At 36.9% G+C, this 19,285-nt stretch overlaps 1 protein-coding gene across 7 annotated transcripts in view; it reads right to left on the reverse strand.

Annotated features, from left to right (window-relative positions):
- The window catches only part of syt2b (synaptotagmin IIb), a 43,740-nt gene that overhangs the window by 4,381 nt on the left and 20,074 nt on the right, over positions 1-19,285 (reverse strand). For 3 of the 7 annotated variants that reach the window (XM_079884349.1, XM_079884348.1, XM_079884351.1), the window contains 4 exons: positions 8,227-8,467; positions 7,022-7,182; positions 2,263-2,394; positions 856-1,023 (listed from right to left, as the gene is read on the reverse strand). In XM_079884349.1, the coding sequence (XP_079740475.1) occupies positions 856-1,023; positions 2,263-2,394; positions 7,022-7,182; positions 8,227-8,440 (675 nt within the window). In that variant the 5' untranslated portion in view covers positions 8,441-8,467. Of the gene's footprint in view, positions 1-855; positions 1,024-2,262; positions 2,395-7,021; positions 7,183-8,226; positions 8,468-13,800; positions 14,138-19,285 lie in introns of those variants that run through there. The other 4 variants (XM_079884353.1, XM_079884352.1, XM_079884354.1 and 1 more) reach the window with 3 other exon arrangements.

Genomic DNA, 19,285 nt, shown 5'->3' on the forward strand with positions numbered 1-19,285 from the left:
TACATAATTTATGTGTGTGTACGGAGTATAATTATTTTCTATATATAAATACACACACATGCATATATATATTTAAGAAAATGTGTTATTTATATATAAAATATTTATATATAATATAAATTATATATAATATAAATATATATACACAGTATATACATGCAAATATTTCTTAAATATATACATGCATGTGTGTGTATTTATATATAGAAAATAATTATACACCGTACACATGTATTATGTAAAAACAAACTTTTATTTTGGATGTGATTAATCGCGATTAATCGTTTGACAGCCCTAATATATATATTTATATATTTGCATTTACAGCTCATTTTTCCAATTATCTGTGAAAAATAACTACTTGTAAAAAGCTCCTCCTCAGTCGGCTTTGTTTTCTCGCTCGTACCATTACGGCCGATCCATTTTTAGAAACACAGTCATCCGTTCTCACTGTAAGGCAGGGGCTTTAAAGATGGCCAATTGTTCCTGTCCTAGATCAGTTTTCTCAGCGTGAGAGACTGTTAGACTCTAGCGGTGACCACCAGAGGATCCGCGGCCCCTCCGGAGCTCATTACCGAAACTAAAGCTCATTCGGGAACAGCTGGAAGCTTTAGGAGCAAAACGCTGGTGTTGCAGAAAACTGCCAATGAACACTAATGACACACCAGCATCACTGGAGGCGAATCACTACTTCTGCTTTATTCCATATATATTAGGCCAGTTAGTTAGTTTTATTATATATTACTTGATTAATTAGAACATATGCTGTCTTTTAGGATGATATTACACATCAATATTTGACCAACACAATAATTGACATTGCAATGAGTGGTTTAAAAGTGGTGAACAGCTTACCTTGAAGACAAAGGTTTCATTGAACACTGGGTTGAGGGTCTTTTTGTGCACCTTGGTGTCAAACTTTTTCTTCTTATCTGGTAGGATGAACACTTTAACGTAAGGATCGGATGTTCCGCCAGAGTCCATGGAAATCAAGTCGGCACACTGCAAGATTCCCACTGTCAGCTGTGGATAAAAACGCAGTGGGAAAAATTGAAGCAAGAGATTTAATACATAAAAATAATTTCTTGTTAAATAATATAGAATCCCAAATGAGATCTCTGTAATATATCAATGAGATTAAATGAAGAGCAAATATAAATTTTCTTAAGGAATTTATAACACAGTTTTCCTTTGGGATGAGCTCACTCTGAAAGGGCTGTGAAATGTCTGGCACAGGCTTTATGCATAAATTTTAATTGAATTATACACTGAAAGTATTATTCAGAAATACACTACCGTTCAAAAGAAATGTATACTTCTAGTATTCAGCAAGGATGCATTAAATTGATCAAAATTGATATTAAAAAGATTTATAATGTTACAAATACTCTTTTTTTCCACAAAAATATGAAGCAGCTCAACTGTTTTCAACATTGATAGTAATCATAAATGTTTCTTGAGCAGCAAATAATCATATTAGAATGATTTCTGAAGGATCATGTGACACTGAAGACTGGAGTAATGATGCTGAAAATTCAGCTTTAAATCACAGGAATACATTACATTTTAACATATATTCACATAGAAAACAGATATTTTAAATTACAATTGTTTTACTGTATTTTTGATCAAACTTGTGTACAATAGTGTACGGTACAAGTAATTTTCATGAACTCCACTCTGCTGTTCCAGTGTAATGATACTCCAGCAATATCCAGGGACTTCATGCATATTAAAATTGAATCTGACTGTGTTAAGAAACATAATAAGAATAACAGTTCACAGTCATTAATGTTTGTTTAAACTCATTTAGGAAGTCCAGCTACAGCTGTGACTCAGCAGATCCTGGTAAACACTGTCATTAGGAGAAGATACAGCACTGCATGAGCGCAAACTTTCTCCAACATCATCCCACGGGGAACTTTTAAAAGATGTTTTAGTTAGAGGAATAGTTCACCCCCCCAAAAAATAAAAAGTCTCACGTCGTTCCAAACACAAGCACGCTGTTATTTATTCTGAGCCACTAAAAACCAGAAACCTTCACACAAGCTCTTTTCATAAATAACGACTGAATTAAAATTTTAGGGTGAACTATTTCTTTAATTGTTTTTGATTACTTTCTTACTTAATCATATAATTGTATCCAAATGATATATTTTAATATGAGACTAGATGAATAACTGGCAATATGTGTCATTAACAAAGAGGATAACATTTTAATCATATTCCAGCATATAATAATCATTAATGTGACATCCTAACCTTGTTATCCTGGAAGTCATAATCCAGAGAGTACTGAAGCTTTCCAAGTTTCTCAACTTCTTTTTCCTCTTCCTCTTTCTCCTCCTCTGTCAAACCAGTTTCTCCTTCTTCGTCATCATCATCCTGGTTTTTCTGTGGGGCAAATGGTGAATTGTTAAAGTAAGTTGTTATCTGGGTTGAAAGTGAGTGTGGTTCCTGTCTATAAGCATGCCACAAGCTCAGGGCCCGGTCAGTTGCAGTAAAGGTTGGAGAGATGCTTCTATCTGGCCCGTCCTGCTAGTTATCTGCCATAGCCGACTATAGGAGTAATGCTGTCATTCAGGGCTGGATGTTGCAAATGACTCGAGTTCACAATTTTAATTGGTGACACTTTTTTTCTGTTTGCTTATCTTGAGAAGCAATGTTATTTTCTAGAGCTTGACGTCCTCCATAATAAAATTACATTTTGACTGTCTATTCAAATTAGGTCTTTGGAAGTACTAGAAAACAATGAGAAGGAGCTTTTATTGATATGCATAATTCAGTGTGCAAGCATTTTCTCATCATCAGCATGATAAATTTAACGGTTCATCAGTGATACTCCAGGGAATATGCGATGAACAGCAAATGTTTAAAGAAGAACAGACTCCTTTGTGCTATTCTGGGCATATGAAATGCTGACATGTCGTTCTTGTGTGTTTTTGAACATCATCCAAACTGCAGGAAGAGGAAAAAAAATCTATAATGTGTGCAGGGCTAATTTTTTTGTTTACACAAATAGGTCATAATTGGCCCCAAAAATGTATTTGGACACTAAGCCACACTTCATTAGATCAAGGGTTTTAAATACACTACATATATCAATCTATACACCATTTAAATGATATTTCAACAATAAAGTGCATCTCAAATGCCACTTGGTTTGATATTTTGTTATCTAATGCGATGACATTGAGTGTGGCTGAAGTGTTTAAATATTTTTTGGGGTCACTTTATGTGAAGATGCTGCATAACAGAATTATTATGTTATATGCATAATGTGTTACGTGCATGACATTGTGAGAATTTGGGGCGCAAATGTTTAACTTAATTTAAAACCAAAAAATTTCCATTAGGACATAAGTAAACTGATTAAAGATGTTTTAATGTGCCACCAAACAAAAATTGTCACTCTCAAGTCAGTTCCTAACCATATCCATATAGCAACAAATTAAAGGGCAAAGCAGAATATGTGCTAATTGATCATATGTTTTGAAAAAAACATCATATATTTGTATTACATTAAATTGAACTGATTATATGATCATAGAACAAGAGCTTATATGATAAGCACAAAATATTTTTTTTTAGATATTTTAAGGTTTACTGCTATCAGGACTTCCAGTGCAGTTAAAACAGCCATGCCCTTTAAACACATGCATTCATAGTGAGTTTCGTGGGTCGTCTCTTGCTAACTCAAAACATCTTGCCAGTATTAGTGGGTTAATAATCTCTTATTCCATTCACACCTCCTACACATTTATGTCTCTTTGTTATTGTTTTATCATTCTTTTTTGGTCTACTTAAGTGGGGTTTTCATTCGCATTGTAACTTTCCTTTGTTTTTAATTGTATTCTTTTCAAGCAGCAGGTACAAAAGCCTTAAAACAAGGAAGTTACAACAACAGCCATTCCATCCAATCCCACCCACGCGGTGCTAGCACTCAGCGAAACAGCTGTGCCGTTCATCCGTACACCTACCGTAGCGCCGACGCCATGAGCGTCAAGAAATGCGGCGCATTAGACACATAGCGGGAGGAAGGAGAGCAGAGAGAGAGGGAGAGGTTGAACTCACAACACACCAAAAAACACAACGAAAGACAGTCAAGACAGTAAAAAACACCAAGAGAACCATTTGGAGAAATGACACTGATGTTTAAGACATCTGTATGAATAAAGGCTTGACACAGTTTGGCAAATGATTTAAGGATCATATCATGAAATGAGTGTCTTTTCCATATCAAATGACTTCTGTAAGGTTGTAGATGTATATTTTATCAGACCAAAAATGTCTTATTAAATTGCACTATGCCATCTTATCATATTTTACATGCAGAGATACATTATGCAGAGAAAATGTGAAAATTAAAGGTGGGGATTTTGCAGTGACACTTTTTGTCAATTACATTGTTGTGCCAGTAGGTGGTGGAAATTGCATCGCATTCTTCACTACATGTATGTGACAAAAGAAGCATGTCCGAATTCACAGAACTCATAAAAGAGGAGGCTAAAAGTACCCGGATGACCTACAGTACTACTTCCAGCGAGATTCTGAAGTGTGCATATGATGCACTTTACTATCCCATGAGGCCACAGGAGAGCATTTGTAAATGGAAGTAAAGCAACGCAACTGACCATGGTACGTCACATGATAATGACAACATGGCGAATATGTAGCCTGTCCAAGATTACATAAAACATACTTTTTAGCAGTCGCAAAGTAATAACTCAACTGTTTTTATGACTGAGTCACTGAATCATTCACTCAACAATTTAAGTGACTGTCATTTTGAACGACTTGTTGAATCATTTGAAAGGCAACCCTGGAACTGGTTTAAATTACAAGTTGCAACCATTTTTGTAACTGAAAAGTAACTCAAAGTAACTGATAATATAATATAGTATTAATGTCCTGTACTATTAAATGAAGTTCAAAACGTAGGTTTGGGAGGAGCCTAAAAATTCGGTCCTGTCAATCATCATTACGAGTGCACTATATAAGCAGCAGACACCACGTCATCTCCTCCCCTAGCCTGGTCCTACCAGACTCTCGTACATTTCATTTGCACAGAGAGTCTGGCCACTATCCATTGACAAGCGTTAACTTCCTTGAAGGCGGGTACTCTGTTGAAGTTTAAAACTATTGGATCTGCCATAACCAATCGCTAACGTTTGGTCGTGACGTAACCCTACAACTCAAACTAGCGCACAACCTCAACGTCATCGTTGAGGTCGGAGAAAACCCATGAAAATACCGCAAACCCAGACGAAGTACTGAAGGAAAATGAAAATTGAGCGGAAGTACGTAGGAGGGCGGAGCCAGGCTACTCCTCCTCTTCTCCTCCAGTAAATTATCTCTATCCTTTTAAAGGAGACATATCATGCTTTTAAATCGTTCCTTTTTACATATAAATCATACATTTGTAGTCTATATAAAGCGGAACTGCAATGCTTGGGTCTGAATTCCTCATTATTATAGCTCCACAGGCCCCTTTTCTACCCCTTTTCTGATGTGCGTCTGAGAGCAACTCGTTTTGGTGCGGTCTCTTTAAATACTTCATACCCCGCCCCCTCTCCAGGATGCAGAGGTGACACTCGGTTCAACTCCACCCCGTTCGGCCATTTTTGTAGTTTGATAGCAGAGATACGATTATCTAGCGGCACAGAAACTTTTTATTCACACGTTATTAACAAAATGTCAACAACGGAAGACTTGTCCAGCCAGCCTTAGATGTTCGAGCCAGAGTCGGAGCCGGAGCGAGATGAAAATGAAGACGACGAACCTGCAGAACAACGTCTTCATATGGATGTATCGCAATGGTGTGTTACTGTATTTACACATGAAACCTTGGTCTTCCGACCTTTTACCACCGTGTCGATTTATTCTGATTAATATGTGCGAGGGAGAGAGAGCAAGACAGCGTCTAGTTTGGAGACGGTGTCTTGTTTACATTTTCGCCTGGCTCCGAAGAGAGAGAGAGTGCGTGCGCGCGACCGGGTCTCTCTCTCTCTGCTCGTTCTTTCAGTTAAACATGTGCCCTGTCACAAGCGCGAAAGTTCATCTACATTAGACGGTGTAATGAAGCGTGTGGGTTACTACATCCAACAACCGAACATTTTAACTTACCCTCTCGTAACTTCTGCATCTTTTAGCTTGGACTACAAAATTGCAGCGAGAAATAAAAATGGCGGATAGCTCGAAGTGTTGGGCTGGAAGTCAATGTCCTTATTTGGCAGTTCCGCTGCAAATACTGTGACGTAATAGTTCACAAAACATCATAGATAACAGAAAAATCGGAACAGGTTGAAAAATAAGGCCAAAACAGAATATAAAGATATCAACGAAGCACCTGAAGAGAATCATTTCAACTTTTCTGTACTTCTAAACACTCCAAATATACAACAAAATGCATTTAAGGGCTAAAAAAGTGGATTTAGCATGATATGTCCCCTTTAATTTAATGCGCAATTCCATCATAGGGGGGTTTTAACTCGGAGCTCAAGCCGAGCCTCGGGTCCGAGCCTCCTCCAAGGACAGCAAGCCAAGTTAGTTTATTATTAACCTTTAAGGCCGAATGTGCAGGCGAACTACTGAATGTAATATTCTGTAACGTTATTTCATTATATAACTATTACATAATTAAAGACACTCATTTTGTAGAATGACCCTTAAAGCTCCTATCTTTTTATGATCAAAATCACAAGAGAAACATGTTCTGGAACATCCAGTGTACCATTTCTCTTCAAAGAAAACAAAACACTCACATTACTCACAAACACAATAAAGCAAACCATGAAGCTAATCACATAACAGACTCATAATCATAATCAGTATAACCCATACTAAAGTGGTCTGAGGCTTGTTTTCATTTCTTAATGATGCAATACTAATTTCTGGTAATATGCCCAGTTAATACAGACTTTAATATAATCTAGTTTTAATTCTGATTGAAGTGTGCATCAGGTTTTAACTACATTATTTAATGGGGTCATGGTGGGTGCTATTGAACACCGTTACATACGTCGCCACCCTGCATGTTCTTCATGTTGAAGCCGTCCTTTCCCTTTTTGCCTTTCTTGTTCTTCTTCTTCTTACAGCAGCATTTCTTAATGATACAGAAGCAGCATGTGAGGACGAGGAGCGCGGCCACTACAGCGATGGCGATGAGCGCCCATGGAGGCACTGCAGAGCATCATGGGAAAAAAAACAAAGAGTCATTCAGACATCAGGTGACATGTGGAGGGTCATTCCTCGAAGGTGATATTTGACACCAACCAAAAAAAAGATAGAGCGAGTTATGACATGAAATGCTACAAATACAAACATGTTTTTAATTAACGTTTTACGAACTGAATTGGGATTGCATGTTGATTTGAAGGGTTACAAGAAGAAAGCAGATTGCTCTTTATCGCATTGCACTTTTTTTTTTTTTTTGAGGTTTGCTCAACACTTTGAGGGTCGAACAATTTGGCTAGAATTTAAATCCATAAAACATCTTCAGCATAATGATGCACTAGTGCATTGATTTTCTTGATCTAGCGAGACTGTAAAACATCTCTGCAGGACTGTTAGATATTATTGTCTCAGCATGCAGTGTATCACAGAGAAGGATTTCTTTGTTCTGTAGGAAAGGTACTGGTTACATCTGTTCTTCATTATGTGGACCTCTGTGTTCGAATGGAGGAAGGGTCCTCCTGGATCCAAACGTATATGTGGTGAACTAGCCAGAAACTGACCATATATGGACTTGCTATTCAAGGTATTCCTATATGATCTTATTGGCTAACCCAGTGTAACTCCCCTCATATTCTTGCTATATCTTCTGAGACAAAGATGCTAATAAACTTGAGAGATACTCTCAGCGCTGAGTCATTGTTCATTCAAATGCTAATAGAGACAGAGCGCAACGCGTCATAATCTGAAGACCACGCCCACCGGGGGGGGGGGGGGGGGGCAATCCAACGGTCTCCATTGACTTTGCATTGCGAGAGGCTGCCTCCTTGTCAATTATGACTTATAACAAAAAACAAAACAAGGTCTAAAAGCTGCTGTGTGACAAGGTGTACAGCAAACAAGCTAAATAACCCAGAAATACATTTTTATGTATTTTGTATTACCGTTGGATTGTATCCCCCCCGGTGTGGGCGTGGCCTAAATACGCTCTGTCTCTATTGCTAGAAGGACTGGAATGAGGCACATGGAACCTAAAATCTAACAAGGACTTACATGGGATTTTATCGATCTCATTGAGGAACTTGCTTTTGATTTCCTCAAAGACATCATTCTTGTTGACGGGCGCCTCAGATTCGGTGGAGTTGTCTGCAGGTGTGGAGACAGCGGGGGCCATCGTCATGGTGTGTGACGGGTGCGTGACGCCGAGTCCCGTGGGCTCTGGGCCCACCATGGCTTCTGGTTTCTTTTTAAAGAGGTTCCACTTCATAATCTCTGGCTTGACCACTCAGGAACCCTGGAGGAGTTAAAGACACCACACACATTTAAACACAAAATACCTTGAAGTCTGGCATGCTATTTGATCTTACGGACAATTGTGGCTTTCAAAAACATCAGAGCCTACCGTCTGTCAAATTGAATGTAGGAAAGATGCAATTTTCACACCAAATTTATTTTTATGAAAAATTTCAAACCAGAAGCTGCTTCTTGAATAAGTGAAAAGAAAACAAGGATAAGACCTATCAGAGCTGACAGTGGACGGCTCTTTTTAATAAAGAAATGGATGGCCTTGCACTTAAATAATGAAATAAAGCGTCAGAGCTTCGGGCTGTTAAAGGGTAAAGTGCAAGATAAACGACAGAACACTGCACTGCAGGACAAAACACAGTACATTTTGTCCTGGGATGCCTCAGTGCTTTTAGCACCATTTTTCGTTAGGTTATAAAATGGCATCAAATCCAGGATTATTACTCGCATATGCTTGTATGCAAAAGAAATAAGAGAAAAGTCTGCCTCTGATTTGGCTTTCCTTGCAGCATCCACCTTTAAAATGTCAGATAATTTCTGCTGTCACTGCTGATAGCTTCTCACCGCCTTGTGAATGAAAACCTGTAAAAAATGATGACTTTAATGAGGGCAGCTCTGTTGGCAGGGTGTACATTTTGCTAGATAATATTTGAAATGAAATGAAACAACAAGAGGATGCAGTCGTAACAAGGAGATCTAATATGTATGGAGATAAATACGTGGATGAAATGATAAATGAAGGTTTGAGAGTAGATGACAACCAGCAAAAACCCGCAGCATGTCTAAATAACATGACTGAAAAAAAAATTAAAGACAGATTCTGATTAGTTTTACAAACTGGAAAACAAATATTTAACTTTAACATTTAATCGGTTTCCATTCTCTTCATTTTTTTGTAAAATTTAAAATGTAAAAATACAGAAAAATATTTATAACAATTATTTAATTTAATCAAATAATATTACTAAAATAATAGATAACTAATAAATACAATTTTAAAGAAAAATATTTATAAATAAATAAATAAATAAATAATATATTATAACTAAATTAAAATAAAAAATAAATTAAATGATTGTTTAATATTGATTTTTTTTAAATGCAAAGGATAAAAGACCTTTTGCTTTTTTTTCCAGCTGAAAAATCTTCACTTTAGCAAATTATAATTTTACAGCCCTCACTGTCAAAGAGATAAACATAGGAAAGAGAATAATGGGTTTAGATGATCAAAGTGCTAATAAAAAGATTTTAAAACACTTCATGGACACTAATGTATTCTGTAAGTTTTGAATGAGAAAAATGCATACTTATTATTAGTAGTTGACCATTAAGAGTTTTTCTATGATCGTTGTAGGTAAGCGATATCTAGAGATTTAGTTAGTATTAGCAACGTCAACAAATTGCCCAAATTATACAAACTTAAGTTAATCGGAAATGCACAAAAGAAGCAAAGTGTTTATATCGATTATGTTATGTATTAAACATGGTCATTGTCGCAGCGTTGTCTTCTGCGTTCCGGGATTTTCAGTGTTCTGCTCTTGTATCTGAGCTATGACCTCGTTCACCGCCACCCACCGAAAAGCAACAATAAATACTAATCAATACTAATCCAAACAAAGCCAGCTATTGACTAGCATTTGCACTCTGTTCTTCTCTGAAAGAACCAAATGGGTTCGATTTAGCAAATGCACATCTCCTTCCAATCCATGCTGGATAAATCTTCAAAATGACAGCATCCAGAGCCTCTACCCCTCATTTCATGCAAAACCAATCTGCACTATTTAGGTGGCAATCACTGAAGATACCAGCGTTTGAGGAGCTGCATTGATTTTCTCGAGGAGCTGGACATCTATCCTCTGCAGAGCTCACCTGATGCACGCCATTGACATTTGTGCTCGCCTGCTTTATTGACTGACAACACCGTGTCATCATCTCTGTTCCTCAATGTGATGAGAGCACCCTTTACACGCTCACACACTGATCATCATGAGGACGCTTCGCCAGGGCTGTGTGAGAGCTGGTGTGTATGAGGGGCTTTTGATCAGTCTGGAAGGCGTGGTCATTTTCCCAATAGGATTTTTTTTTTTTTTTTTTTACTTCAGTAAAGTTTTGTCTTGAAATGAAAGAGCCAGCTCTGTGATGAATCACAACATATCAATTCTATTACACTTCAGTCAGGTTTTATTATTATTGTTTTTTTAATGTAAGTGTTTCAAGTGTCACTTGGTGGATGTCACTTCAGGATTTTGGGTTCTTCAATAGAAGTTTGTCAAAAGAAAAAAATAATTTTACTTTTAAAATACATTAAATAATAGGCTTCTATTCACAGTCACAAATGTATAATATGTTCTGTCAGGACCACTATCGTCACATATGATTGACAATTAGCATACAGTTTAGATTGGCGGTATGGCTCTGTTCTGGGCGAGAACTCCCTGTGCATCCAGTGATAACCAGGGTAAGCAGAACAGAACCCACATGAATGTATTGCAGATATCATTAATTAATTTTAATGTACAACATAATTAGAGAATTTTAGTCTGATTCAAGGGGAATCAGAATGCCAAATCCTGACTGGACAGGAGGAGCTGGGGAGGGCGGAGGGTAATTCGCTCCTGAGAAACGTGATAGCTGCTGATAAGGAGCTTATATATGTATACGGTGATAGGCGTCGTATTCCTATAGGTAAATGTGGATCAGCTGAGAGTCAGCTAATGCGAGCTTGACTAACGTGACCTGCCAGAACTGACACTATACGCTTAATTTTTAGGATATTGTATTATGCGATTACATATAATTTAATATTTAAGGCAAATGTTTATAGGCTTTGATTCACAGTCACAGACATTCAATATATTTTAAGATACGCTATTTAATTAGATCATTTTAGATTTTTATATTTAAAAACTTTGGAAAAATCTTTATATGCTTCGATTAGCATAATCACAAAATGTTTATATATTATACTAGTGTATTATAATATACTTTTTTTAGTTGATTGTATATACAAAAAATGAAATCTGTCTTTTTATCTATCTATCTATCTATCTATCTATCTATCTATCTATCTATCTATCTACAGTATCTATCTCTCTATCTATCTATCTAATCTAATCTATCTATCTATCTATCTATCTACAGTATCTATCTATCTATCTATCTATCTATCTATCTATCTATCTATCTATCTATCTGTCTGTCTTTCTATCTATCTATCTATCTATCTATCTATCTATCTATCTATCTATCTATCTATCCATCTATCTATCTATCTATCTATCTATCTATCTATCTATCTATCTATCCATCTATCTATCTATCTATCTATCTATCTATCTATCTATCTATCTACAGTATCTATCTATCTATCTATCTATCTATCTATCTATCTATCTATCTATCTATCTATCTATCTATCTATCTATCTATCTATCTATCTATCTATCTGTCTATCTATCTATCTATCCATCTGTCTATCTGCCTGCCTGTCTATTGATACATACATATATACATAACAACCAGGAAAAAGATGTATTGATAAAATATAATAGTATGAATGCACTGTAAAACACACTGTCAAATGCATAAAATGTAAAAGTGAATCTATCCTGATATGTTGGGTCTCGTTCTCATTTGGAGCTGCACATGTGAGATGTGATCTGCCTGACACAAATCATTTTACAGCTCGATCTAACAGAGCAACCAAGACAATCGGACAGAACTGGGATATGCGGTCAGACGGCGCATGGAGTTTCACCCTGATTATGTGTGTCTGTGGCTGGGACACAAGCTGGATTTGGACATACATTCCTCTAGATCACATCCGACCTGGAAACAAGAGAAATTAGATTCTGCAGAGTGAGAGTTTGCTTCTGTTTGTGTGGACAAACCAGAGTAACAAATCCCGGAGGAAATCAATAACCTTAGAAACCGCATCTACCATAAGGCAAATCAAATTATAGGTAAAGCTCAAACTACAAGCAGTGATCTTTATGTGCTCTGTCATTGATATGCAGTTATTTTATGTACTTCTTAACTGCCTTAAAGACCCTGTTAGCACTCGCATCTTCCTGAGAAACATCCTCACATAACCAGAGAGTTTCATAAACGCCTCTTCTTATGAATGGAGACAGATCGTCACATCTGCCGCACTGGCACAGCCGCTAGCATGATGCCTATCCTCACGCAACCCTGATAACATCTATTTACAGTAGTTTCTACACCCTTGGCAATGCCATCTGTACTGAAGGGCCTAGTTATTTCAAGCTCTCAACACCTTCAGACTCAATGCATCTTAATAATGCTGTTTCTGGAATATCTGCAAAGGTTTCCTCCTGAGAGGAGATCTGCAACGGACAGTCATGGGAATACTGAAAAGAGCCAGATTATGGAAAAATCAATAACCAGTCAAAATAACCCAGCAAAGCAACACTAACCATCTAAAATAATAAAATGGCATAGCTGATCACTACCATATAGTATGTTGTGTTTGGCCACGTAGACAAAGAAAAGATTGAGCGATTGATGTGTAAAGTTTTAATATGTGACATTTAAAGACAGATTTATCTAAAAGACGTTGGAAATTAATAAAATAAAATAAAATAATTTTACAGCAGTGTCTGTCCGTGACTAGCTGTACAGAAAATATCAGAAAAGAGATGAAATATTTTAAACTTTGTCATCAAAAATATATATTTATAACAGTGTCATTCCATGACTAGCTGTACAAACATTTAAAAAATTGGAAAAATGTGTGTACATTTAAAAAAAAAAAAACAACAACATACAAAACAGAAATAAAATACAAATCTTTACAGCAGTGTTAGTCTGTGACCAAAAAAAAGAGAGGAAACATATATAAACAATTTCTGCCATAAGAGTGCTAATTATTAAAAAGCAGAAAATACAGTTTAAACATGTATCTTTCAAAGATTTGATTATTAATAACCTGACAAACTTTGGCAAATCAAGTGATTCATACACTAAACCAGCTAAGTGGAAATAATTTCAGCAGGGTAAAAACAACTTTCGCTCAGTCTCAAATATATGTTGCTCCATTTAAACGTGTTAAAGTAATTGATTCAACTGTTTTTTGTAGGTTTGTAAGTAACTTGATCTTTAGTGCTTTCTGCATCCATGCCCCACTTCCAACTCTGAAATCATGAAGGCAAACTCTTTACACTGCAGCAGGAAAAAACCAAAACAACCCTAACCTGCAATCCCCCTCGAAAACAAACACTGACCAACATGAAAAATGTTAGCATGCTTTTCGGACGGGGTTGATCCGGAGGTGGGGTCTTGCAGAAATGGGAAAGCCCTTACCAGGCAATAGTTCAGTCCTCCCTAATGGAGCCACCCATCCAAAACGAGAGAGCAGCAGAACGCTTCACAGGCGCATCCCACGATCCCACTCGCATCCGCACAATCTGCAGTCCCTCACTGCAGTAAGAGTCTCGCTCACACACTCCTCGCTCTTTCATTACACACAAACCTCCCTTTGCCAACTTCCTCTACTTTACCTCACCGTGTTTGATAGTCGCAGTCGCTCTATCGCTACCTTTGAACTCTCTTCTTTTCTTCTGTCCTGTTTAATGTTACTATCTCTCTTCTCGTTCCCTCTTCACCACTCTCTCTCTCTCTCTCTCTCTCGCTCTCTCTCATTATGGATTCTGCTCACACTCGGCCGAATGCAGTGTGCTACGCCCTGAACCGCTAGTGGAGGACAATCTCCACTGATCAATGTGTAAAATCATCCCCCCCTCAGGGACATTGTGCAGGTTTATCCTCTGAAATACCAGGGGGAAACTGTCCAGGTGTGCAGAGAAACTTCTGCTGTGTGTGGGAAGGAACGAGAGAAACGGAGAGAATAGCAAAGACAATTTCGACAACTGAACATTGCAATTTATCTCATGCAAGTCTCATGAGGCTGGTCCGTAATAAACCAGGAGATGTGCGGTTCACAACCCTAAGAGGAAAAACAAAATGAAGAAAAGTGTGGCGCAGTTAATGTCAACTATCTGGCATTTTGCGAGACAGCTTAGCATTATGCATCACATTATTATGGAAATATTCATTAAATATTCATGGTTGCAGCTAGTCCAAAAATTTTGGGAAAGGGCAGTTGAGCATAATCAGCTATAAATGGGTTTTTTATTTTTATTTTTATAAAAAACAAAAAAAGATTAACACCTGCAATACTCAAAGTGAGCTGAGAACGCTGTGTTCTGTCTTATTTTAAAGCACAAATTGGCTCATCGTGCACAAACTGTTCCTGGGTGTTTTTGATGGCTGAATGGCAGGCAAGATCTTTATTGCATGTAAAAATGTCTAACTGTCTTGCATGAAAAGAGTCCCTGATATTCTGGCCTCTAAATATGGCTCGGGTCGCTCCTTCAATGTAAGTCTAGGAGATTTGATCATCTGCTAGGGGAAAATGTATATCAGATCGCTTTGAAAAATAACAGCACACGTCTCCTCAAAGAAACACACAATTTGAGGTGTCATTCATACCTGTAAAACAATCAGTGCAGGGTGAGATACACACCGACATTTAAAACTCAGATCCCTACATATGAGCAGTATAGCAAAGACCACTACTAATCAGATCCGGTGGCAGAAGTGTTTCCTCAGCTCATTTGAGTACACACAATGGGAAAAGGGATGAGTAAAAAAAAAAATATGCATGAATATAGATGGATATGAATGAAAGATTCATTGCCCAGTGGGCTTCAGTGCCCTGTGATCTCACACAATAGAGAGCTGACAGCACAGCAGTAGAGCTGATGTCAATACTGATTATTCAGAGAAATTAACAACAGTGGGGGCGAGCGAGCGAGAGAGAGAGAGAGAGAGAGAGAGAGAGAGAGAGAGAGAGAGAGAGAGAGAGAGAGAGAGAGAAAGAGAGAGAGAGAGAGATGTTGCTATTATTACCTATTACCTACTGATCCAGAATGCTGCAGAAAGAGTGGTCTTTAATGAGCCGAACAGACACACGTCACTCCTCTCCTCAGAAAACTGCACTGGTTGCCAATTCCCGCTGGCATCAAATTCAAGGCACTGACGTTTGCCTTCAGAACAACCACTGGCTCTGCTCCCCTAAACTCATTACCTCAGACCTACAGTATGTGCTCTCCAGAAGCTTGTGTTCTGCAAGTGAACGGCGCCTTGTGGTCCCATCCCAAAGAAGCACAAAATCACTTTCACGGACCTTTACCTTAATTCTTCCAACCTGGTGGAATGACCTTAACTGGTGACCTTAAGTCTTCAGCCATTTTCAAGAAACTGCTCTTTTTCGTCAGCACTTGACCCATTAATACTAACACTTAGTATTATTAAAATACACTATATCTATTTAAAAAAAAAAAAAAAAAATTAAACTTGCTATGTGTATTGTGCAAGAATAACTCTGACCAATCACGGCACTTGCATATTGTTGCCCTATTATTGATTACTTCTATTGCTCTCCTCATTTGTAAGTTGCTTTGGATATAAAGTGTCTACTAAATGATTCAATGTAAGTGTAATAAAAAATAATTTATAATTCAAATATCCTTAATTTAGATGATATATATTGCCTTGGCAACTACCTAAAATAAATGAAAGTACTAAAATTACTAAAACTAAAATTGAAATAAAAAAGCTTATACATAGAAATATTAACTAACAAATATGACAAAAGCACATAACAAAATAAGTCAAATTAAAATGAAAACTAATAATATAAATATATATATATAGTTTATTAATATAATGCCAAAATATAATATCAACAGATGTGTATTTGGCAGGTCGATTAATCGCATTCGCTTGGCCGATTAATAGATGATAGTTCCATTTAAAAATCAAATTACAGCATTATGAATGGATGATAATAAATATTTTCTCCATAAAAACAATGTTGATGTGAAATTTGAAAGAATTATAGTTAATACTGTGGATATTTAAATGTTATTAGCTGTATTGGCCACTCTGCTCTCTAGATTTCAGTCTCGACATCAGCCATGGAAAAACCCAGATTAGCTGGGAACCAATACATAATATAGTTTAAAATGGCACATGAGACATGCACGAAATTGTAGAAATTAAACAAACACTTATTTGACCTTGAGTAAAAAAACTTTCTGTTAATCGACCAAGATGACAATCTCAGAAATGGCCATATAATCATTCTGTCTGATCATACTCACAGTGTTTACGTGCAGCAAATGGTTCTTCATGTCACATTTAAGTACACATTTTTAAAATGCCAAATATCAATATATAAGCCAATATATTGCATAATTAACATTATTCCCACATGTAATGCAACCTCAGTCTGCTGTTTTTTGGGAAATCCCCCTTGTGAATATTGAGTGTGCACGTATAAAGTGCTGAGGTGGCACGGCGCCATACATCAACCACACGACCCGGCCAGCGCCTGCCAGATGGGGTCCGTCATCCCTGATCCAGCACTCTGAACCCGTGCAAACTGAGCAGCTCTTCTTCTACAAAACCTCATAATATACCTCGTACAGCGAAGCTGAATCACCAATTTGATGCAGCCGATATTAAATTCATAAAGATTTATTCAGACAGCAACGGTTAGTGAATTTCCTGATTAAATTGTCAGGAAATACAGTAACCCTCAATTATCACTGTAGACATTATAAAGATCATCCTGTCAGGCTTTCAAGTCCCTGACGGAAGATATGAATTTCCTGACAATAATCTAACCTACATCCAGCCCATAAAATGACCTATATAGACGACAAAACATGAATCTAGCAGCTCCAGTCCATCTAATTAACCCAAAATATAGAAAAATGTCCCAGTTTTAGCTCTAGAGAAGCGTGTGATTTCATACACTATGAATTAACAGTAAGTGTCACAGACTCCTGTGTAATCTTTAATTGTTTCCATTAAAAATAATGAGGTATGGTTATATCATATCTAATGACCACTGTCCAGTTATTTAGTCATGAAATGACTTTGCACATTTACATTTAGACCAAAGGACACTTTTTTTTCCACATTTTTGCAATCATCGTGGGGAAAAACTGAATAAAAGTCTGTAAGAAATAATCTGTAGTATGTTAAATTTTTCTGCTCTCATGGGTCACTCAACCCAACCAAATTTCCAGTTACGACCAAGACGAAAAACCTTTGTCATTGAGCCAAAGCCTCTTTCACTGATTGTTTCATGATTTATACGCTAAACAGAAATGGCTATCCTGAGCCGGGTAGATTTACGGCTGGTTACGGCGTTTGTGTGATGTGTGCAATACGGCACGAGCTGGGGAAGAATGACGGAAATACCCCAATCCAGACTGACATGTTGAATGGGACATTTCCTATTTATGCCAAGACTACTTAGGAGACAAACAATGGCTATGTTCACATTGCCAGTCCAAATCCGATTATTTGTGTATCCGATTGGAATCTGATCTAAATTATTGACTGTCCATGCTGTGTATTTCGCAACTGTTAAGATCTGATTTGTGTGTTTCCATGCTGCTCTTTCGTTTTCTGGAATATCTGCATTCGCTTCTATGGCAATGACGTTGCATTGCGCCAAAACCAACAACAGCAACGTGGAGGGGTTTGCAATAGAGATGTTGTCTTATTTACAAAATGCCAATATGTGCCAAAATGCCAAAACTACTGTGTTTACTAAGGCAGCGGCAGAAACACAGGAAACGTGCGGCTTTAAAACGTGTTTTCGTCACATTGTCATTTTCTGCTCGACCGGCACTTGCAACAACACAACTTTTTCTTTGCAGCGACTTTCAGCATGCTTTCTACAACAATGTCTGACATGTTAATGTTTTACCTGGAGTTAGAAAGTTACATAAACCACGCTAAATTAGATTTCCAGAAATCCGATTTGAATAGGATTTCAAACCACGTATGAATGCAGCTCAAAACAAATATGCAAAAATCTGTTCAATTGCTGTTCACACTTGCTAAATATGATCGGATTCCAATCGGATATGCACAAATATCGGATTCAGACTGAACAATGCTAAACTGCAGCTAATCTTATATTCTTACTACACTTCTTTCCCCCAATTTAAATATTACACATCACCAGATAAAATGTAAAAGGATTTAAATCCTATCTGCAGTCATGCATATTCATTAAATACAACTTAATACTGCATAATATTTACATATTAAATTAATGTTAACTATTGCATTTTATTACATTAGTACAAATAACTAACTCATGTTAAGTAATGGTCAAAATAAATCTGTTTTTGAGTGTGCGTGTGCACAAAACTATGGAAGCTTGTTTCCGCCACTGAATAATAAATAAATAATAATAATTGCGACTTTTTATCTCACAATTCTGACTTTTTTTCTCACAATTGCAATATATCAAGTCAGAATTGTGACTTTTTTTCTCAGAATTGCGAGATATGAAGTCAGAATTGTGAGAAATAAAGTCGCAATTCTGAGAAATAAAGTCACAATTGCGAGATATAAAGTCGCAATTGCGAGATATAGTCGCAATTCTGAGAAATAAAGTCACAATTACGAGATATAAAGTCGCAATTCTGAGAAATAAAGTCACAATTGCGAGATATAAACTCGCAATTATGTGTTATAAAGTCAGAATTGCGTGATATAATGTCTAAAGTTTATAAAATATAAAGTTTATATCTCGCAATTCTGACTTTATAACATGCAATTGCGACTTTATTTCACGCAATTCTGACTTTATATCTCGCAATTCTGAGAAATAAAGTCAGAATTGCGAGATGTAAACTCGCAATTGTGAGATAAAAAGTCGCAATTATCTTTTAAAATGTTTTATTTTGTGGCGGAA

Source organism: Squalius cephalus (genome assembly GCF_949319135.1).
Source record: "Squalius cephalus genome assembly, chromosome: 10".
NCBI classification, from domain to species: Eukaryota; Metazoa; Chordata; class Actinopteri; order Cypriniformes; family Leuciscidae; genus Squalius; species Squalius cephalus.